We start from the raw sequence: 24503 nt of genomic DNA, 5'->3' as shown, positions 1-24503 counted from the left end.
AGACACATCCAACCCTCCATGTTCACCGTAAATACATCTGATAACTTTTTCCAAATTGTGTATGTTGTATCCCAAAAACGTCACCACCATGCCATGGTTAGGAACTACTAAACTTACCAAGTTGGCTCCCCGTCTTTTTAATCTAATCTATTAATTGTTCACGAAAATTCAATGCATGGAAATGATTTTTTATTAAAAATTACAAAACTTACCGATTAATAATTATACTAATAAACCTAAAATCTTAAGAGTAATAAATAAACATACCTCGTAATTTGATTCATCAAATGATGATGAATACTCAGACCAATTTATGTTGTTTTTCAAATTAGGTACGATGAAAATGAAATTGAATGGGTTTATTTGTAAGGAAAAACTCAAAAACATTACATATATTATCATTCAGGTTCGTTGAATTGTTTTTTTTTTTTTGAACAACAAATTTTATTAACGAGGAACCCAAGTAGAAAGTGACTAACAAGGAAACTAAAGTGACTAACAAGGAAACTAGCAACCAACAGATAACATAAAAGTTTTAAAACACCATTCACAATTACAAATCAAATACCACAAAATGGAGAGGACATCCATTCACTCCACCTGCATAAGCCACCATCACCCCTGCTTTTGATCCAAAAGTATACCAACGAGTTAATGTAGTCAGCTTTCCTTTGTTGGGACAGATGAATAATTGATTGAAGATACGATCGTTTCAGAACTTCCATAAGCACCATATTAACCCATAGCAAATCTTTAGTAATCGTTGTTTCCATCTTGTGACTCGACCCGGTTGGCAATGAAATGAGCAAGGCCCCAACATTGTTGAACGGTTGATGATGTAAATAACACCACTAGAAAATCCTTTCTTTTACCGCACAAGTGAAGGGCAAAGAATGAGTATGTGGTCGGCACATTCCTCCTCATTAATACATGCTTCATACTCTATCATCGAGACCTCTACACCCCTCGATTTAAGGGCAATGACGGAATTTTCGTTTGCATTGCTCTCCATATTAAACAATTCACTTTGATTGGCACCACCTTGCATCATGTAATACTGCATAGGACAGGACTTGGATCCGTTTTATGATCAATGGCTTTCCTTAGGGCGCATGCAGAGTACTCCATACTGACGAACGGTTGTGATTGTTAGTAGGATAAGAAATATTTATATGTCCTTGAATTATATGTCTACTTTCGGATAAGAAACATTTATAAATCAGATAAGATACAATTATATATTGAAATATTACATTTATTCCTCTTATTTACAAGTTATTTTCGATTTTCATATTTTTTATTTTTAAAACAATATTTGTATCTTTTTATCTTTTTGATTCGTTTATTTCTGTAATATTTTTAATTTCGTGATTGTCGATAGATATAAATTAAGGGGTATTATTATATAGTCAGATATCTTTGTATCAATTAAAAATACTTTTTTTTTAATAATGCATGTAAATTCAATGGCTTCCAAGTGGCGGTTTTATTAATTAATGACTTCTATATATCAGTCACTGTGTAATTAATTATTGGCTTCTATCAATCACTTCTTATTTGCACGAATGGACGAACGGCTGTGATTATTCAGATCAATGCACACTCTCAACTCCAATATTGAGATTTGAGACACATTATATCAATAGTATTGCAAATCTGTTTCTTAGTATTAATTAGCAATGAATTTTTGAAAATATATCCCACGGATGACGGATTCGATTACAATATTGCCTTCTGCTAGCTAGATAGAGCCCCATAGAACCCTCATTTCCACCGTTACTCAGCGGAAAGCTAAACAGTATTATGTTACTTTTGTTGATAAAAACCAAAAACATGTGTCGGCTTGAAGTTTGTTACTGATTAAGTGATTAGTACTCTTTTCCAATCAACAGAATACACACCAGGATTCATGCATGTTCTCCTTGTGTGAATAGTTGTTTCATCCTCATGTTGGTAGTTACAAGCTATACCTTTTGAAACAGAAGTCAAGGAGCAAGTGCTGGAAAGACTCCAAAGACGAACAGGCGATGAGAAAGAGAAAGAGAAAGAAGATTGATCGGTTTGTCTTTCTTCATGATGACATCCTTTTTAATATTTTTAAAAGGCTTCCAGATGCCCTCCTTCGTTATAGAGCTAAGTATGTCAGTAGACGATGGTTCCGTATAATCACTAACAGGATCTTGCTAGACCATGCTTCTTTCATCCTCCAGAAGATGGGAACCTTCACAGCACGTCATGTGGATATAAGGGAAGAAGGGAAAGGGCTACAAGTGAAAGAGCAGCATCTTGACATACCTTGCATAGGCAGGATAATGTCATGGTGTAACGAGTTTCTTTTGATATCTGATGACATCAGAAAAGAATCTCTGTATGTTTTTAATCTAGTTACCAAGAAAGGTTCATATCTTCCCCAATGTAATGCATCTTGTGTAGGACACTCACACTATGCTAGAAAATGTGGTGTGGTACTTTCCTTCGATGGATTCAAGGGAATATACAAGGTTGTTCACTTGTTTATGGGCCCACCAATCCAATGCCATATTCATACCTTGAGGAAAGATATTGTCTCTCGTGTTTCTTCAAAGTGGAAAAAGATGGAAATTCCTTATATGAATGAAGGACAACATTATTCAGGTGACCCGGTTTCAATTCAAGGCAGGTACTTCTACTGGGATATTTATTCTTCTAACCACCTGGTTTTCATGGATATCGTAAGTGAGAAAATTTTCCAGATAAGCCTACCTGGACGTGGTTTGCGTAGGAGATGTGAATATTCTCTTTTTGTGATGGGTGGTTTCTTGGCTCTCTTTGATGGTGTGTCTTGGGACAAAGCTGAGATATGGATTCTTAAAGATTTGAAGATGATGAAGTGGGAAAAGTTGCATATATGGAGCTTTAGGGTGTCTCCTGGTACTTGTAGGTATCCGGTCTCTGGAGTGATAAGTAAGAGACATATCATCCTGAAATCTAGAGTCGATAATGGTATGTATAGTTATGATGTTAAATATGAACTCGTGAAAGAGCTAGACATCCATGTTGAATCTGATGATGAGAGTTGTGTGGTTCATTCATCAGCACCAAGTTATATATAATACGTGCCACAGATAGATGCAAAAAACCACAAGTAAATCTAAGAGGAGGGAGGTATTTCTTTAGTTATATGAATGTTTCCTATTTTGTTACTCCCTGTAACTAATTAGATGATGTAAGCAAGTAATTGTCCTTATAATTGTACTCCGGTGTGTTCTCTTTCTTAATTTTAGGGATTTTCGCTACTTTCACCGGCCTCGGCCAATTTGTAATCTTTCCCGATTTTTCTCAAATAGTATGTGTGGATCCCAGTCTCAAGATGGTGTAGGAAAGAAATCGACTATGGACGTGTGTGGTAACATAATTGTTATCAGAGAGGTAGCTGGTAGCTGTAAGTTGTAGTTTTTATTTGTTATGTTAGTATTTGACAAAAATAGTCGGAAACTTTTGAAATATATAAAATTAAATAAAATGACAACTGTTTAAAAATAAATAAATATATAAATATATTTTTAAGAGCAATTATGAAAATTGATTTCAAAAGTTGGGTAACGTTTTGTTAAATGCTACATGAAGTAGTTTTTAGATTTTGAGTGTTTTGTATAAATTAAAAGCTAAAGGTTCGTATGGTCAAGCGAAACTTTTTGTTTAAACTATAACGTTTTGTAAAAAGCTAAAAGTTAGAATCTTCCAAACATTTTCAAAAGCGATGTGTTGAACGGAAATAAAATGAGTGTTTTAAAACAAATCCACATCAACAACAAATAACACCTTAACGATAGCAAAATCAGCAAGATACATTGTAGTTAATTAATAATTTTGGTAAGTTGGGGGATATCATTATTGCCGAACCCAATGTCTACATTGCCTTTGCGGGTAAAAGAGTAATTGAACAAACATTGAATAAAACAGTACCCAAGGGTTCACAAGCGACCGAGTATTTATTCCACAAGGGCTTATTCGATCTAATCGTACCACGTAATCTTTTAAAAAGTGTTATGAGTGAGTTATTTCAACTACACACTTTCTTTCCTTTGAATCAAAATTAGAACATTAAGTTCAATTATTTTGAGCAAACAAGTAATTAGTTTATCGGAATCCAAGTTAAAATTAGACTAATGAGGTTTTATGTCAACAATGCATCAGAAAGGACTTTAGGACCGCCAAATCCGTGCCAAATTCATGTTTGATGTGGCATGGATCCAATTTCTCGCATAAACGATATGGAAAAATTACCCACAGATTACCGACAGATTTTTCAAATGTAGTGACAGAACAAGTCGTCCCTAATGCAATATAACATACTACATATTTTAGTATTTGAGTAAATTGCAAAATTGGTCCCTGTGGTTTACCAAAAAGTGTAGTTTCGGGCCAATATTTTTTCCTGCATACGAGTAGTCCAAAATTGAAAATATCATACAAATTTGGTCCCTCCAAAATTTGAATGCGCTTAAAAAACCTATTATGCCATTCTGGTTTTCTTTTCATTTACTTTTATTTACTTTAACATTCTTATAATTAAAAAAATGAAAAAAGAAAGTATAACCCCTAATAACCTACCCTACACATCTTTTTTCTTTTAGCATACCAACACCATCTATCTCTCTCTCTCTCTCTCCCTCTCTCTCTCTCTCTCTAACACACATACAATAAAATTTTCACCGGGGCTGCCCATATTAATCAACTCTCTTTCTTCTCTTTTCGATTGGAGCACTAACATCTTGTCGGAGCACCACCAAACCATCACTGATACCAACCTTTGCAACTCTCCACCCTCCGCTCACTTTCGGCACGTGCCATCCTCTTTAACTTCCCTTCATTTCCGATTTCCGGAAACATAGTCGTCACCCCTATAATGTTTCCCCCTCCTTCGTCACCTACATCGACAGCAGACCATCCATTGTAGATGACATTTTAGATCCAAGAAAACCCTAACCATAGGGTTTCGAACCTCCACCCAAGCGTTTATTTGAACTCCCTTCTCCTTTACTATTTAAGTTCCTCAATCGACGATCCAACGAACCACCAGCATCTGCTCAATATGAACCCTAGTGTCGTCGGTGGATATGTTTTCACATTGGCCATGTCGTCAGAGAAGATAGAGAGTTTGTTAGGGGGCGGGGGGATTTACTCGTCGGAGAAGGTGGACACCGGTTTCTATAGATCAGTTTGTTGGAAGAGGTGGATAATAGTGGATCTTGGACGGATATGGATGGAGGTAGGTACTGGTGGATCTGGACGATAGTGGACCGATGGTGGCCAACGGTGGCCGGCGATCGCCGACAGTGGTGTTCCTGTAGCACTGAAAATAGTTGGATTGAGGTTAAAGAGTATGGTGTGGGTGGGTAGGGCTATTAAGGGTGGTTATATTATCTTGAACAAATTATATGGTTTGATTAAATTTGCAAGTTTGGTCCTTAACTTTTGTTTTGCACTCGGACCGTCCTCATATTATGATTTTGTTGCGTGTTTCGTCCTTGTTGTTTCATTTGTTTGCATTTTTTGTCCCTCGCATACATGAAAAGACTATATTACCCTTAATTATTTCTTTTTTGATTTCTTTTTGATTTTTTTTTAATATTAACATGTGAAAGAATATTATTAGAAATAAAACAATGTGGGTCCCTCACACCCAATATCTCTTCCGCCATCATCACTCATCACCTTCATTTGCCTCATAATACTCTCAGTCTCATCCTTTAATTCTCTTACCGGAAGCCACAATCACCAACGAAGCATCGTCGGGAAACCACCAAGAAACATCATCGGAAGACACCAGGAAACCACCAGATACCATCAATTTGCATCATCAATCCCTTTTTCTTCATGTCGCCCCCATCTGCTCCATCCTTACTCCTCCCTCTTCGCCATCTACCTGGATAGATTTGTAAAATCGTCCCTGTGACAATGGTGCAGGTGGTCGTCCCCGCTATCGATTCTATAAAGGGTTTAGGAGTGGCGGTTATGGTTCTCACTACTTCGTCGTAGGTGGATCACCGTGTTCGCCAAAATCCTCCGACCACCACCATCTCCTTCACTGAGTGTCGTTCCCTTTAACCCAATTCTTATGGAAAATTGTATTTGATTTATCGCATGTCATCAGTTTTTTTTCTTTCATCATCGATTTCAGGTTAGGGTTTTCGTTTTGTGTTTTGATTTCCATATTTGGTTTTCATTTTAGCTTAGTTTTTGAATTTAGGATATTAAGATTTGATTTGGTTAGGTTTTTGATTTCAGGATTTGATACTATTATGGTTTTGATTTATGTGTTCAAGTTTGATTTTTAAGATTTGATCTTGGGGGTGTGACCTGATGAAATCAATTATATGGTCTGTAGTGGAGTCGGAATCGGTTGATATTGGTGATGTTGGAATCATTGGGTGGTGATTGTCAGTGGCAGATGGTGGTTGTTGGTGGCTGGTAGTGGTTTGCAGTGGCATGTGGTGGTTGTCGGTGGTCTGTGGTGTTTGTTGTGCAAGTGGTAGTATGAGTGGTCCCACATGTCTATAAATCACTTAATTGTTTTCCTTTAATTAATAAATAATAAAGAAAATAATAAAAAGGTGAAAAAAAATAACACAATGGGCAATATAGTCTTTTCATCTTGGGGAGGGATGAAACATGCAACAAAATCATATTATGAGGACGGTCCGAGTGCAAAACAAAAGTTAGGGACCAAACATGCAAATTTGACCAAACCATAGGGACGATTTCAGTAATTTGTTCTATTATCTTTTTTTTTGAATCTCATAAATAATGCATGAAATAAAAGAAAATGACAAAGAAAAGCAAACGGACAAATTAGACTTTTTAAGTTCAAATTTTTGAGGAACCAAATTTGCACGGTATTTTCAATTGTGAATCATCTGTGCGTGGAAAAAAAATGATACGAAACTGTAATTTTTGGTAAACCATTGGGACCAATTTTGCAATTTACTCTTACTTCAAAACCAAACAAATAGCTACATATTTGTTACGGATTAGAGACAAACTAGCAATATACTATATTAGTTAGGAATGAAAGGAATTAATGGCAACCAATAGCTTATTTAATTTATGTGATTAGTGATGGATTTTAGAATATACTCTTTAGCAACAAAAAGCTATGGCTTATCCGTTGCTACATTAACAACTTTTTTTCATAATAAACATTTAAAAATTATAGAAAATCCATATTTTTTCTATAACAGATAAAGTGAAATCTAATATAACAAACAATGGCGTCTATATTTTGCAATATCAGTTTTAGTGATTAGTGTTAGTATTTAGGGTTTAGGTCCAAGCCATTTTGGGCTTAGTCATTAGGCTTTAGGTATTCTCTATATATTCTTATGTAAATGTCTTTCGAGAATCAATCAACCTATTATCTCACATGGTATCAGAGCTCTAGGTTAAAACCCTATTGCGAACCACAACCCACAACCACCGCCTTCCGCCTCCGACAACCATCTTTGCTAGTTGTCGAAGGTGTCTTCATTATATTCCATATTTTTTCTTTTCTTCTCTTTTCTGCCTAAATAATAAAACAACCACTGGCACCAAACTAGAGCTCTTTCATCGGTTTCTTTCACTGTCTCGTCTACTTCTACCTCCTCCTCAGATGACCCATGCCTCTGAGCCTTCTGCCTCCTCCTCGGTTGGCCACTTCTTCAGATCTTTTTCCGAGTCAGGCCCTTTTGAAGTTGTTGCTACCTCCCTCCGATGACACCTTCTCTATCGGGCAGCCTCTGATTTGTAGTCGTTTCTTTCTCTATCAACATTATAGGTGCTAATATTACCGAAATTGGCTTCGTCTGTCGCAGCTCGAGCCCTCTTTCTTTCTCGTTGCCTTTCTCCGGACTCCTCTGCTATTGGTTGCATTATCATCACCACCGCCACCAGTCTTCTCTTTTTCTACATTGGAATCACCTGTGGCTGCCGCTTCTTCTCTCTTCTTCTCCCACGAGCAGTCGATGTTAGCCTCCATTGTTAGAGCTCTACCACCGCAAATGCCTATATCTTCATCTAGTTTTTATGTTTTCTTCTTTTGTTTATTTTTCCAGTTTAATCGTCTCCACCTGATCAAACTGCGGTGGGATGTTAGTGATTAGCGTTTAGGCCTAAGCCCTTTAGGGTTTAGTCATTAGGCTTTAGGTATTCTCTATATATATTCTTATGTAATTGTCTTTCGAGAATAAATCAACCCATTATCTTACAATCAACCAAAGAAATAAACAAATCTATGATGTTTCCAATGCAAATTCTAACTACTACAACAAATGACCTTGGGTTGGGGCCAAATGGTTTGTTTCCCCCATTGCCTTACATGAACTTCAATTAAAGTCTTAATATAATTTTCCGGAGACTTGCTTGGAGACAAGTTGTGCAATCACGTCGGGCCCTTCCCTTTCGAACCGAAAGTACATGAAACTATAAATATTAAACTGTAACCACAAAGCTTAGTGAGTTCCCCAAAATACCACATACCAAAATATACAAGTATCATGGGCTACTCCCATGGTATTTCCTTGTAATGTCGAGGGCCAAATCCCCGTCTTATATACAAGTGTCATGGGCTACCCCCATGGTCTTTCCTTGCAATACCGAGGGCCAAATACCAGTCTTACATACAAGTGTTGCCAAGGGACAAATCGCGCTCTTTCATAAAAGTATTGCCGAGGGCCAAATCTCGATCTTCCGTACAGGTGCCAGGGGCCAGATCCTGGTCTTTCATACAAGTATTGCTAAGGGCCAAATCTCGGTCTTACATACAGGTGCCAGGGGCCAGATCCTGATCTTTCGTACAATTGTTAGGGGCCAGATCCTAGTCTTTTATGCAAGTATCACAAAGACAACTAGCATTCTACATAACAGAGTAATGAGCCAGCATTGGTGCCTTCAACCCATGGATACAATGAGAAGACTCACTTCACAGTCTGAAAGAATAGTTGCACCGATCATTGCTCTAAAAACGATTTCTGCCGGTCACCTATACAGTTAGCAGGAACCCAAATCTCAACTATAAATCAAATTATCCAAAATGCCCTTAGGTAAAACTTTGTCAACCCTCGACAAATTCAAAGTCAAGGGTCAAGGTCCAAAAGTCAATATGTCTTCCCAGCGGAGTACGCCCTGCGTACGAAGAGAGTATACCCAACATACTCTGATGTTGACCCAAAAGCAGGGCACTAACCACGTACGCGCAATGTACCACCAGGTATGCCTATCGTACGCAACCCAATCCCAAAACTTCATTAAGAGCTTATTCCATTAGGCCCTTATGTCCAAAACTCAGATCCAATCCCAAAATGATGTCCTAGGTCATAAAGTTTCCAACTTTATTACTTTGCATGGTTATAATGTGCTTAATGTCCAAAACCCTAAATCCTTAACCCAATAAGACAACATAACTCTTGCATGAAAGGGATAGAAGGGCCAAGATCACATTTTTATGGTTCATAATGGTTCCATAATGGATAAAGTTCCCAACTTTATCCATTATAATGGTCCTAACAAACAAGATCTAGTCTTTAAGTCTCAAAGGGGCCCAAAAGTGCATCTTTTTCAACTTAATTCATTAAGTACAAGTCTCCAACCTCAGATCAGAATCAAAATGATGTTTAGAGGGATAAAGTTTCCAACTTTATCCATAACAAGGTCACAAACTTTCAAGATCAAAAATTTATGGACATAAAGTGACCAAAAGCTCATAACACTCAAAACTAGCTAGATCTAACAATTTCATCATCAAGATTCAAACTTTATACTTCTAGAAGGAAGATCAAGGTGAACAAAGTCTGGATCTATTAGCTCCAATGCAACCAACACTTCTTCAGTGAGTTCCTTCTTCTCCAAGGTTCACCAAGAACACTCCAAGGTACTTAAAAACACCTTTTTTTGCTCACAAGGCTCAATCTAAGGTTAGGGTTACAAGAGAGGGTGTTGGAGAGGTGGAGGATGAGCATGGAACGAATTTGGGGGGAGTTAAGGAGCTTAAATATGGCTCAAACCACGAAAATAGGGTTTGGGCACTGATCGCGTACGCCCAACGTACTAGGGATGCCCTAGTATGCCCAACATACACAATTCAACCCCAAAACCGCCCTAACTTCAAACGGTCATAACTTCTTCGTTCCAACCTATTTTCGATGGTAGTTATATCCATAGACAGGTATTTAAGAGCTCTAAAATATTATCTAAATATATTGGACTAAAAACTTCTCAAACAAAAATCCATATTTCATGAAAGAACCTGACCTATGACTTTTCTAGTTTTACCCTTTGACTCCAAAACACAATTCAAATGTTTAGATCCCATAACCATCATTACCTCCTTCCAAAAGTTCTAACATCGCCTCCTTAAGGCCAAAAGCATTTACACAATCGACTTCCGACCCACAACCCTAAATCACAGCATGATCCCGAACAAGGTGTTACAGTCCTTTTACACGTTTATTAAAACTTTACTCATAATTTCGTAATCGTCAATAAGTCTATGACAACTAACTTATTTATACTAATGTAGAAACCCTAATGTGATTCATAAATATGATAGGATTTATATAATCTAAAACACAATATAGATGCTAAAGATATTATCTAATTATGACATAATTTTTAAGAAAGATAAATCTCAACAAAATAAATCAAACAATAAAATAATCCTAATTATTAATAAATCCCTAAAATACCCTCCATCATCCTTCTATCCTTCAAAAAGATATATACTTGTTATTGGGTCTTTGTTTCTTTAATACCTCTTACCCAGGGTCTTTGTCTCTTTAATACCTCTTACCCATGGTTTCTAATGTTCAAATAATTATCAAACCTTAAAATGATTATAAGTGTACCAATCAGCAAAGTACTCACATTCAAAGATACTACTGATGTATTCATCAACTCTTTTGATTCCGATTTCTCAAGTAGCCTTAGGCAGAAAACCATGTTTATGAAAAATCCAAAAACCTAAAAATCATTGTGGACTTTATAGTCGTAAGTTTCCATAATTACAAACTTTAGGAATAATATTTGATTTTCAACACCACATTCTTCTTCAAAAACTTTGCCTTCATCTTCGGTATCGTATACGAGTTTTGTATCATAAAATGGATCAGTCTCACCTTCATCCTTTTCATCCTAGAAGATTGCTTCGGATTCAGACAAAATCGGATGATATACCTCTAATGGACAGTCAACGTCATCCTCTACACTCGAGGCACATATAGGTGGAGAGATTTTCCATGATATTTGAAGAGTTTTGTCTGAAGGCATAGTACTTTAAAAATATATTTACCAAATCATATTATTTTGAAAATAAATTCTCAAAAGCCATTAAATTAATTTATGGTTGGTTTTGTTATTTCCTTTTTTAATATTTTAATTACTCGTTTAACTTCGGCATCATCACTACTATTTATGTTGCCTACCAAACAAAAAAAAAACAAATCTTAAAGAACCCAAAATCAGGTTTAAAACCCTGAATACAAATAAAAACAAAATCAAATCTAACATGTATTTGTCATTTCAATTCATAGCATATCATGAGCTTCATCTGTAGAATAGGTACGTAGCTTCGTCGTTGCTATTGGATTGAGTTTCTTGGTGGATTTTGATGGAATAATATATAGGCTATTTGGGATCAATTAATCTTTGGATTGTTATTATAGTCTCTGGTGTTCTGTTCATTCAGATTCCACTTGAGATTATGTAGCTTGAACAAATTAGGATTATCAAAAAAACATGTACCAAACTCTTATTTCTGGAAAGAACAACATGTATTGGAAACTAATAGGGGGCGACTTACCTAGCTATGATGGTAGGTGTGGTGAGGTGTTATATACATATTCGGCAAGAAGCTAACATGCATAAGGAGGTGGTGAGAGAGAAAGGGACGTGTAGAATGGCTCATCGAAATGGAAGTTTCAAGGAGGCGGTAGTGCAGCCAGTGATGGGTGGAGAAATGGTTTGAGGGGGGAGAAGGTAAGGGAAGAAGAATCATTTAGAATAGCTCATTGGAAATGGCAAATACAGAGAGGCTAAAAGGTTGTTGGAGACGGATGAAGAAATGGGTTGAGGGAGGAAGAATGTGAAGGAGAGTTGTGCGGGAGTAACGTGAGGAGAGATAGGAGTTAATAACTTTTTTTAATTAAACCTACAGTTAATATGTAAATATTTTTTAAACTACGTTTGGTAAATATTTTTTTCAATCACAAGCTTTTAGTAAAAAACTTTGATATTTTAATGATACCATTTTCTTTAGTCATTTTGTTTCTACATACCCTCTACCCAATTAAATAATGACATATGTAACATTTAATGAGAATTTAGGATATTAATATGACATGTGTCATGATTTAAATGAGTACAATGATTGGTATGAACAAAATGTAAGATTATAATTAATTTCTCTCAACACAATAATATATGATAAAAAAAACAATCTAATTTGTATATTAATTCCTAACTATAAATAAAATTGATTAATGTTATAATTCAAAATACTAAATATTTGTAAATTTAGGTAATCTTTTTTTTAGAATGCTTCTTTCAAAAAAAAACAGGATTATCGATATCTACCTTGTTTACAAATGAATTGATTCTAGAATCTGACTCTTTTAAAGCTTTCAAGGCATTACAACACAAATTCATAATAAAAGATGTGGCTTGAACTAGAGTACTAGTCTTGTCGGTGTTGAAATCTTAGGATGGTAATTGGGAACTAAATCAAATCTCAAGATTCTACAACAAGGGTCTTAGGAGAATTTGTTTATTTTTGCGGATTGTATTGTTTAAGTTATATATAAACAAAAAAATTTGTATTACAAAGCAAATTAAATATCATAGTTCACGTAATCACTTCTCTCTTGTCCTACATCCACTTTCCAAACAATCAAGATCTTTTATCAACTAAAATACTTTATTATGGTGGAATATCAACCTGTATACGAAAACAGCAAACACCCAAGATCCACATACTTTGTTATCTTCTCATTAAAGCTATGTTTGGTAGACAAATTGAAAAGCTACTTGTTAACTGAAAAACTGATTGTTGTCTGAAAAGGTAGTTGCTAGTTGATAAGCTAGGTGTTAGCTGATAAACTAGCTGATAAAATTTGCCGTTTGATAAAAACTAGCTGATAAGGTGGCTAGAAAATATAAAATGATATAGAAGGACCTTTACGAAAATGATTCAATTTTTATAAAACAAATATGTAAATCATAAAATTAAATTAAAGAAAATACTAAATAACATTTTTACCACTATTTATGTGTAAGTGAAATGTCGTGCATTCCATATCATATTTGCAATATTGTCATGAATTTCTCGCATCTCATGGCGTGATTGTCGAATATTATCATAACTAAATCTTGAATAATTCTCTTGTTCTTCTCTATGTATGCAATTATGTTGTTGAACAATGTTGAAAATCATATCTTCTGAATCATTTCTTCAAATATAGTTATGAAGGGTAAATGTCGCCATGATCACATCTATTTGAGTCTTCTCACTAAATTTTGGCATTATGTTCAATATTTTCCACATTTTCTTGAACACTCCAAACGAACGTTCAATACAACTTCGAAGAGATGAATGTACGCAGTTAAAAGCCTCTTAAGCATTGGTTGGAAGTACATGCTCAAACTGTGACCGGTGATATCTAAGACGTGGATATGGTGTCAGATATCCTTTTCGGTCAGGTTATCCTTTGTCTACTACGTAATATCTTCGAATATAGTGACTAACTTCAAAGAAGTATGCACAATATAGTTGTACGCTTTTAACAACACACCATGATCAATACTTAAATTATGGCATCAAACATTTAAAAAAAAAAACTTTGGAGAAGGGCAGCAACTCAGTGACTAATGAGCCACAAGTAAGAATTATTATAAGTTTATCAACCCCAAGGAATAATGACTAAAATTTTTGTTAACTCTAATTGACGGTCCTAATAATTTAGTGACTCACTTCAAATAAATAGACCCAATATAGGTGTGCACTTTGAACAATACACCTTGATCAATACTCCAAAAATAGCATCAAACATTAAAAAAAATAATAAAATAAATAAATAAATAAACTAGGAGAAGGACAACAACTCAATGCCTAATGAACTACAAGTAAGATTTATTATAAGTTTTTCCATATTGTTTAATTCTATCTTTCCTGTTGGTACAATTTTTGAACACTATTACATAACTAGGAGAAAAACGTATCAACTGGAAGATAAAAAAATGAGAATAACCAAAAAGCTGGAACCAAAAGACCCGTGTTTCTGGCTTCATGGATAATGCATAGGAAACTAGAATAAAGAAGATCTAAAAGAAATTGTTTATTAGTATTTAATTAGGGATTTAACCAAAAGATTCATGTTTCTTCCTTCTCGTTATGCATTTTTATTTGGTTTATTGATTCATTCCTTCACATATATTCATGCATAATTTGTAATTGTATAATAAACTAACTTAAAATTAAACCAGACGTTGCGTAATAGAAAAGACATTGCAATTTGGAATGAAAAATATCTTGGGTATAATAAACTAATGAAATAATAAAGAAAATCAAGAAGATGCATACATGATGATGATAAGCAAAACCCAACGATTCCCACACAAATTGCTATCTTCAATGATGTCCTTCTTTTCTAATAGAAATCAATAGCATCAATAATGCCTGACTCTATAGAAATCTATGGTGGAGGGAAAAGTTTTGTGATTTGGAGGGAAATTGTTGATTTGGGATAATCATATTATTGATTTTTTGTGCTCATTCATATCTTTTAGCTATTTTATGAAGGACATAATCGGAAGAAATATAACAAGCTCCCTCAAACGTTTGTTAGAGTAGCTTATCGAAAGGCTGGCTTATAAGGCATCTTATAAACTAATTTGTGGCTTACCAAACATGACACACCTAAAAAGTTCAAAAAATAAGGTGGTGTTTGTTTTTTGTCCGCAGATTTTTCTGGCCTCTTCTGTCTGCTTGGCGCAGACATTAGCCCTCTTCAGACATCTTCTAGCCTAAAAATACACATATACTTTATTTATTTTTTTTAGTTTTTTTGAATTTATATTTATTCCAACTTTATTAGTGATAAACAATTTGAAAAAAAATGTTATAATACTTAAAAAAAGAAAAAAAAATCGACGACACAAACATGATATATTTGACAAATTTCTAAATAAAAGTTTATTACAATAATGGTCGTTGAAATGTTTATATAAATATGAAAAAAAAATTATATATATATTCTTATATTTTTTGTGCCAAATTTTATAAACATTATTTAATAAAGCATCGTCAATTTCTTAAAAAAATATTTTTGCACGTTTTTAATTGATTTAATTGAAAAAATAGAAGTTTATTTCCATTCATTTATATATCAAATTCTTTGATTCCTAATTACAATGTTTAGGTATAACTTTGCGACCAAAATTATTGGTTTTTATCAAATATATACGTTAATTTGTACTATTTTTATTTTCACTTTTTATACAATAATACATAAATGTTGATTTAGATTTATTAATTATTTATAACAAAGTTATAAGTATTAAAAAAATCACTTTGTAGTTTAAAAAAATAAGTTTATTTAGATTTTAGTTTATTTTAGTAGTCTGCAGATGTTAAAAAAACAAACAGTTTTTTTTTTCAAACTGCAGACATTTGGTCCACCTCTTCTGAATTATAGGTGTACAGATGTGGTCCGCAAACTGCAGACATTTTGTCACGGAAAAAACAAACAGCACCTAAGTTACCTTATGCTAAATGTGGCTCCCCAAAAACACCCTAATTTATGTAAAGCAGTTACAACATAATAACTTATTAAACTCTAAAGTATTGTTGTACGCTGAAATAATTACCGAGGGTTAGACGACCAAATAAATTCTATAAAAACAAACGGCAAGAACTTCCAAAAATATATATATTTCACTTATTTTCCATTAACCAAAATACCAAAGACGAAATAAATTAGTTATTTATAGTGGGATGAAGGAGGCAAAAAAATTATATTGAACACTCAGTTGTCATTTGTCAACCACCAAACACCTTATTACTGTGGGTGAATCATGAAAAACCAAAGTCATATTAGTGATATTACCATTTAGGTTATTAAAAAAAACGTTTTTGGATATTCACATTTTTTTATATTTTTTTTACGTTATGTACTAATAATATTGTTATTTTTACAATATAAAAAACAAGTTAAGAAAAATATAAACAAAAATAAAAAAATTTGTACCCTACTAAATTGTTATCCCAAAAAAAAAATGCAAACCAAGTATACATTATTGTATGGAAATTGATTACCGAAACATCAAATGAAAATAAAAAATTTGAAAACATGTTTAGTTTTCGAAAATTTCCAAACTATAAAAGTTTTTTGTTTTTCAAATCGTATGTAAATTAGAAAAGTGATTTTTATAGTTTTTCAAAGTTTTCTAAATTTTTAATATGAAAAATGAAAACTTCAGTTTTAACCAAACATATTTTTTAAAATTTTCATTGAAAAATGAAAATGAAAACTAACTCTATACTTTGAAAATATCTTTTTTGCAAAATGAAAACAACAGTTTTCCACAACCAAACGTATAAAGTGGAGAAAATTTCTCTTGAAACCATGTGCTCTCATCTTGTTTTCTATACAAATTCTTGTATTTGACTCTTAATTAAATAATTTAATATTATACAGTCAAATTAACTCTGAATTTAATTTTAAAATATTTTTGATTTCTATAATACTAATAAACGAGTCGATAAGTTACGTTGAAAATACGGAAATACTAACTACTACAAGCGGCAAAAGGTGCATGTGCTGTCCCACACGCTATTCTTAGACACAAGTTGACCAAATAGTTTGTCAACACGAAATAATATTATAAAACCAATGTCAACACCTCATTAGTTATTAGGCAAAACTAAGATGATTACATTACTTGCCAAAAATTAGGTCAGATGTTGAAAGACTACTACAATACCACTTACATTACATGTGTTTCGTATCTAAAGAATATAAAAAGAAAAATAATATAAATTCCGCTTGTACACGGAATTTAATCGTTGAAACTTGAATGTTCCGATCTAAGGAAACATAGTCTGTCATCAAAAATCTTTTTGAATAGGAAATTAGCGTTAAGAGTGCAAATATTGGCCAAGACAAACAAAATAAAAAAACACAAAAACATGGCAAAACTAAATTTATGCCATAATAGTTGGTAAAACTAAGCAAAGAGCTTCGAAAAAAATACTTATTCTTATGTTAGAGACTTAGATCATTCTAAGAAAAACTTGGGAGTGGAAAAATCTCTTGTTATCCAAAAAATAAATTCTAAAAAACAGAAAATTTTGATTTTCCTTTTCAATTAAGTTTCTAAATTAAAAAACCAATAATTGTTGTTTCTCATAAAGAATCACGCAACCAAAACTCACTCGCTCACCTACACCCGTATCTACATCAAGCCAAGCAAATAGGTGTAGGTGAGATGGGAGTAGACATGTCAATGGGACGGGTTTGGAGTGAATTATCATCGATCTAAACCCTTTAAAAAAATTAAAAACATAACCCGTCTCGTTCGATTAACCCTCAGGCTTTTTGAATGATTCAATCCATAACCGTATTCACCGAATCAATGAATATCCGACCCATTAGCCCGACCCTTTTATAATATTAAAAATTTCACAATTTTTATGTGTGCCACAAGTAATATTTCTTAAAAAAAGATAAAAACTCTATTTAAACAAGAGTACATTACTTAATACTTAAAATCTAATACAATAAAAATTATATTTTATCGGGTTGTATATTTTGCTCTCTCTCTCCTTAACCCTATATATATATATATATATATATATATATATATATATATATATATATATATATATATATATATATATATATATATATATATATATATATATATATATATATATATATATATATATATATATATATATATATATATATATATATATATGGGGTTAAGGATTGGGATAGTAGTTGGGTGGCAATGTGGATGGATGTAGGTGTAGAGTTCATATTCAAGATACAAATAAAAAAAATATGAAAAACAGATAATTATATTCAAATTAAATAAAATTGTAAAATTCTTTGTTTACTAAAAAAGTGATCAAACATAATTTCTAAGCTTTATTTGAAAATTTTGCATATCCTAAGGCCCCTTTGACATTATAACTTTTTTTAACACCTAATTTCTTCTTTTACAATATAAACTAATATCCACCGAATTATTTTTTTCTGTTTTTTACCTGATTTAAATTTGATACAAATATAATATTATGTTTTTTATCTGAAAAAACTGTCAAAACAATGTCTTTTATGCAAATAACACCATTATTTGCTTAAAAAAAAATTCATATATTCTCTTATTAAACATCAAAATATCATATTTGTTAAACTTAACTTTTAAATATCATATATACCTCTCATAAAATTTTAAGATATTATATATACCCTTCTTAAAAATCAAAATATCATATATTTTCTTCTTAAACATCAAAATATCAGCTTCTTAAACATCAAAATATCAAAGGTATTCATTTATAATCTTCTTAAATATCAAAATATCAACTTCTTAAACATCAAAATATCAATGGTATCCATTTATAACATGACAATATTTAACAACAAAAATTAAACAATCAATGCATACATTCTATGGAAAAGTTGAAAATAAAACATTTCGTTCGTCAAAATAACAACATTCGAACGATCCATAAATACACGTTCAATTATTATACCTAGCGATAATGTGGTCAAATTTTTTAATTATTATAACAATTCTAAAATATAAAAAATGATTATAAACTATTAAAAACATTGTAAAAAAAATAGACAAATATGATATTTTAAATGTCTATAAAAGATAAATATGATATTAATAAATTAAATTGGACAATTATAATATTTTAATGTTTAGAAAAAACATATATGAAATACCCCTTTGCATAGAAGACAACATTTTGATCACCTTTTAAATTAAAACCTTTTTCATAGTATAGAAACCAGATAAAAAAAAAAGGTTAAATCAAACTTTTAGTTTGAAATATTAAAACGAAAATTACGTTCAGTTTTTTCTTCTTAAAAATAACCCTAGCGAGATCAAACCACACCCCAATAACAAAATTATTATCTTTTCCATAAATATAAACGTTTAACTTCCCATATTACAATGCACTTAGTAAGTGTATTGACCACTAAATGCACCTAATATGTATGTGCTCTCGAAGCATGTCATGAGAATATGCTTTATGTTATGTGAGTATGGGGTAGGTAGGGGATTGGGGGTGGGGGATAGGGTAAGGTGGGTCCCCAACCCCAGCCAACCAATTTAGAAGTGGCCAGAAGGGGTGGTTGTAGTCTCTCTATACAACAAAAGTCAATAATGAACACTTAAGATAAACAACACCAACCCCTTTTTCCCACTTGTACTAAACTAATATATATATTATATTTATATTCATATATTTATATTTATATATATTCCCAAAAAAGCTCAGCAACGCCCATGCGCCCAATGTCTGTTATGGTTGTTACCAGGCCTCATCTGTTGGTTTTTCCGGTCAACCTGAACCTCCTGCTTCGGTAGATCATGCAGTTCCATCACTTGTATCGTTCGTTGTCTCTTCGCTATTTAAAAACAAAGTAATATTTTCAACATCATAATTGCGTAATCAAAACCGACTTTAAACATCACGAGTCATTAATACAAACCGTTTTCCGCTTGTTGATAACGTTCTTGGAGTTTCCTTTTTGTCTCTTCAAGCTTGTCTTGAACGCTTTCCTCATTCGCACGCCACGGTTTCTTCACAAATATACACAAAAATATGTTAATTGATGTAAATCAGGTACACATCAGTCTGTGTGGTGGCATGGCATAGAGTCCAATACCCATAAGGAGCCCAATCGATATTGAAACTGAAACTCTCACACTGCAACTGTTGTGCTAGTTATAGCAAACTTTAGCGCATAAAGATAGTAATATAATTGAGTAACTTACACGTTGTTGATGTGCTATTGGTCTCTTTTGAAGAGTTGGTTTTTCAGGGTTTTGCAACTTGCGGTCATTCGGTTTAATTCGTGGTGCCAAGTTGGCAACGGGAGGTCTAGTTGGTTTGACACCGGTTTGTTGCTTCATAACATTTGAGTCACGATCCTCCTTTCGGGCCATGGTGGGCCCGTTTAACGGTTTTTGTTCTTTCAACTTGGTTATGTTTTGCTTCTCGACTGGTGGCTTTCTGTTGTTATCACGGTTCTTGTTGGATTCCGCGCTTTTCCTAAGATCTGAAACAATATCCAAAATTGGAATTTAATAACAACCCGAATGGAAAAATTATATAATAATAAATGATATAAATTCAACTCACTTCCGTAATCATCCATGCCATCAAAGAACTTCTGAGATCCACGGTTAGCAACGTACAAAAGAAAACACAACCCGTCAGATAAATGTCACTTTTTTACAGCATGACATGACAAGACTGGACAACGAGTTTGGATGTCAATTGGACAAAAACTGCAACATTTTGTTCGACGCAAAAAGATGGAACATATGGGATGTGCAAAAGACGTAAATGCCCCTCATCCTCTTTGATGATGGAAAAATGAGATTTGCATACCTCGGATAGCTCCAATGACATTGCGTGAGGGTTCAAAAACGCTAAATCGTCTAAAGGAGGTGACGGAAGGCCTTCCTCTTCATCAAGAACAGATGGATTCATCGACTCCGGGGTAGCTTCAGAAACTGCAAGTTCAAAGCATCGTAATTTCTTTAAAAAAATGGAAAAAAATTTAAGACAAATAATATAATATTTTTCACTAAAAATTGACGAATTACCGGTCACTTTAGTCGTAGCCTTCACCCATTCATCTACCATCCGCTTCCACACCCTGAATACACAACAATATCAGCTCAGGGGTCACTGGAAGAATAACCTTTTTGCAGAAGCGACAAAATTAAAATTGATATATCCATGGTTGCGTGCGAGTTTTTAGGAGCTAAAAGTTAGCTAACCACACGAGCATAATTTGCCATAATTGAACTTGCGGAGTTATTTTATTCCAAATTAATGTGATCAAAACAATTATACGATCTCTTTCTATAGTAAAACACAACCTAAATAACGTGTAGCTCCCGCAAGTTCATGATAAGTCTAATTAATTATGAAAGATGCGTAAATTTTTGAAAACCAAGTGTAAGAGCTAGTTTCTTTTTTATTAAGTCTACTAACTTATGCATTGTTAAATGCATAATTGCATATAAAGTCAATAGGAAAAATTTTCGTACTCAATTAGCACTTTTGCAATTTGGCGAACATCCTTTGATGCATGCTTTCGAAGAACATTAACGGATTTTCCAATCTCAGTTGCCTGAAATATAATTTGAACAAACATAAGAGAAGGATAATTCAAGGGTTGAATTGGTGGATAATTCTGTAAAAGATTATATCCAAACCTTGAGTGTTTCTACTGATAAATTCATCAATTGAAGCTTCCTTAACGAATTACATATGTCGAATGTAGACTGAGAAGCACAAGAAATAAGATCAAACATTCTTCAACCAGAATTAAATCAGAAACAATAAGTTAGTCATTAAGTTATTCAAACTAACAAGTAATTGAACTGAATTCCATTTAATTAGTGAAGTAATAAAGAAAAAAACCTCATCTGGGCTGTTGTCAACAATCTCTTTAATCCTCATAACCTCATCAAACATCTGGGATTCTTCTTCAATTTCATCGGTAAGAGCTTCTGCATCTCCATAGCTGTAATTGCTAACATGATGGTTCATTTCATTAACCTCTACATCACGACGATGATGATCATCATCATCATCTTCTTCTTCTTCCTCTTCTTCATCATCATCATCATCGTTTCTAGAACTATTTATCACCTTGCTGCTCTCTTTACTCCAGTTCCCATCAACATCTGTTAATTTACTCTTATACTTAACCCCTTCATCTCCGTCATCATCACCAGCATCATCGTCATCGTCATCGTCATCAGCATTATCATCTACAGGCAAGGCTAATTCCTCTTTATCACAACCAGAGCATTTGATTAATCTACAGGAGAACAAAGTCTGAGCAATCGAATCTCTCCTAATCCTAAACTCGTTTGGATAATCAGAAGCAGCCATCATGATCGCTCCTTCAATGATATCGAATATATTCGCATTAGCGCTACCAAAATACTCCCTCCAGTAATCCATCCGTGCAGCAGATTTTGGGACCGACATAGCAACAAACGTCCCCACCAAACTCAAAACGAAACCCACCCAGATCAGATAACTATACAATATTAAAGATTAAAACCCAGAAACCAAAAATCGACTAACCGATCTCGTTGACGCCCATAAACATAAAACCTTAATTTATCAGCAAATTTGGGAGAATTTGTGCAAATAAATGAAAGAAATCCAACAAAACCTTACAAGATATGTGCACGATGGAAAGATCTCTACAGTTAGATTAACAAAAGAAAACAGAAACTGAATAGAATAACTCCTAATATATCAAATTGGGTGCTAATTTCTGTCGTTCTTGTTGGGAAAAGAGAACTTTATGAGAAACCCAAATAGGGTTTAAAAAATAATCAATGAAAGATGGATTATAGAATCCGAAATCGACGATCAAAATCGAAATAGTTGCGATTAAGAATATTAACATAGATATTCTGGTTCTAGAGGAGGGAATTCTTTGATTCACCGAGCTCAAGTGGAGGGAATATGAAGCAGGTGTACGCAACGCAGTGTGTGAAAAGGAGAATCCCCTCTCAGATTTCACTTTTCACCACTTAAAGACTTCCCCTTTTTGCTTCGTGTCTATCTCAGACTATTCGGCAGAGTCGATAAACTACAAAACCCACGGTTTTTATATTTCTTTTATTTTTATTTGAGCGTCAATAAATAATATTATATTTAGTATTAGATATCTCCTATTTTTTATTTTTATAATTATTCATATCCATTAAAATTATGACAACTCATCATTTAATTTAATATATTCATAATATAAACTTAATAAGTTAGTTAAAAATTTTTAAAATGATGATATTTTTCATAATCTCATTGGGTAGGACATTTGTAGGCATAAAAAATAAGAAGCAATTAAATTACTCTTCGTATTATAATGTAGTTACTTTATTAGGCTGAGCATTTGGACATCTAGACAGGCTCTGAACCAGTCTGAACCGTTTCAGTTCAAGATCCATTAATTTCTACAAAAACGGTTCGGTCCAAAAATCGGTCTAGTTTGGTCTAAATACTCAATAGGTCCGATCCATGGTCCACCAATTTTTTCCAAACCGGTTCGATCTAAGACCCGGTCTAATCCGATTCGATCTAAATGTTCGCCGCTACTTTATACCAAAAAAAATGATTTCGGATACTATTATACTATTTTAACTTATTCACGAAAATGACATATTCATCATTCATATCATCTAATAGCTTCTTTTAGAAAATAACATATAAAAAGTTATATTTTTCTGTAAAAAGTTTCATCAATTTGTGACATTACTTTTTTAATAGTCGACATTCTTAATATTAAAATTATTTTATACATTTTTCATTTAGTTGGCAAAAAATCATGATGTTGTTTTTCAATGTTTTTTTAGATTAATATATTTTGTAAAAATGGTATATTCGATCGAACATTTCTAATGTGAACACCGTTATCTTTAAGTCAAATTGGTTAAGATATTTAACACTAAAGTATTTGGAGGTTATTTAAGCCTTTCATTTGTTGATCTTCTTTTCTGTTTTGTCACATCATCTACTTATTATTATTTTTTCAAACAAAATATTTTTAACTTTGATACTTTATGATTATTGACAATTTTTAGAAAAAAAAAATAATTAATTAATTAAATTACTCATATCATTATTAAATATTTTAGGGTAAATTACACGAATGGTCTCTATAGTTTGGAGTAATCTATATGTTTGGTCTCTAACAACTCTTTTTAACTTGACAATCTTTATTGTTTTGTTTTGTTGCGTCGTTAGTCCCTGCTTATCTTAAAAATACTATTTTGCCCTTCTTGATATATATTTTTTAAATTTTTTATTATTAATAACGCTATTAGCGTCAAAATAACATGAAGAGATCGGTTGAATATCGGCTAAAGTCATAAATTAATTCAACCCGACCCTTACCCGAAGAAGGTAATTAGAGTCGGGTTCAGTAGGGTTAGAATTCCAAATCAAGTTATTCGGGTTAACCCGACAAACTCGATTTGTAGTTGGGGTCGAGTTTAGGGTTGAATTTTACAACAAAAAAAAACAAGAAAAAAAAAATCGGGTTTCGGGTCAGCCCGGATAAGAATTCACAACTTTTATATATTTCACTGCTCTCTACTTAAACAGTATAAAAAGACTAAAACCCTTTGAAAATGTAAGTTTTTATGACTCTAGAAGCATACGATGGTCAAGTAACTCCTGTTTGTGAAGTTGAAGTCCAAAAAGATAT

General features: G+C 33.1%; 1 protein-coding gene across 1 annotated transcript; it reads right to left on the bottom strand.

Moving 5' to 3' along the window:
* Positions 1-19149: 19149 nt before the first annotated feature.
* LOC111889385 (probable mediator of RNA polymerase II transcription subunit 26b) lies at positions 19150-22872 on the bottom strand. Its single transcript, XM_023885527.3, has 9 exons — positions 21695-22872; positions 21487-21555; positions 21319-21401; positions 20869-20921; positions 20651-20775; positions 20399-20429; positions 20032-20315; positions 19746-19836; positions 19150-19661 (listed from the first exon to the last, which is right to left on the bottom strand). Exons 1-9 carry the CDS (start codon positions 22268-22270, stop codon positions 19528-19530), a joined length of 1446 nt encoding a protein of 481 aa, XP_023741295.1. The 5' UTR covers positions 22271-22872; the 3' UTR covers positions 19150-19527.
* Positions 22873-24503: the final 1631 nt, after the last annotated feature.

This window comes from Lactuca sativa, chromosome 5 (genome assembly GCF_002870075.4).
Source record: "Lactuca sativa cultivar Salinas chromosome 5, Lsat_Salinas_v11, whole genome shotgun sequence".
In the NCBI taxonomy this organism is placed as follows: domain Eukaryota; kingdom Viridiplantae; phylum Streptophyta; class Magnoliopsida; order Asterales; family Asteraceae; genus Lactuca; species Lactuca sativa.
The sequence above is the reverse complement of the archived record's forward strand: the minus strand, read 5'-3'. Positions and strand labels throughout refer to the sequence as shown.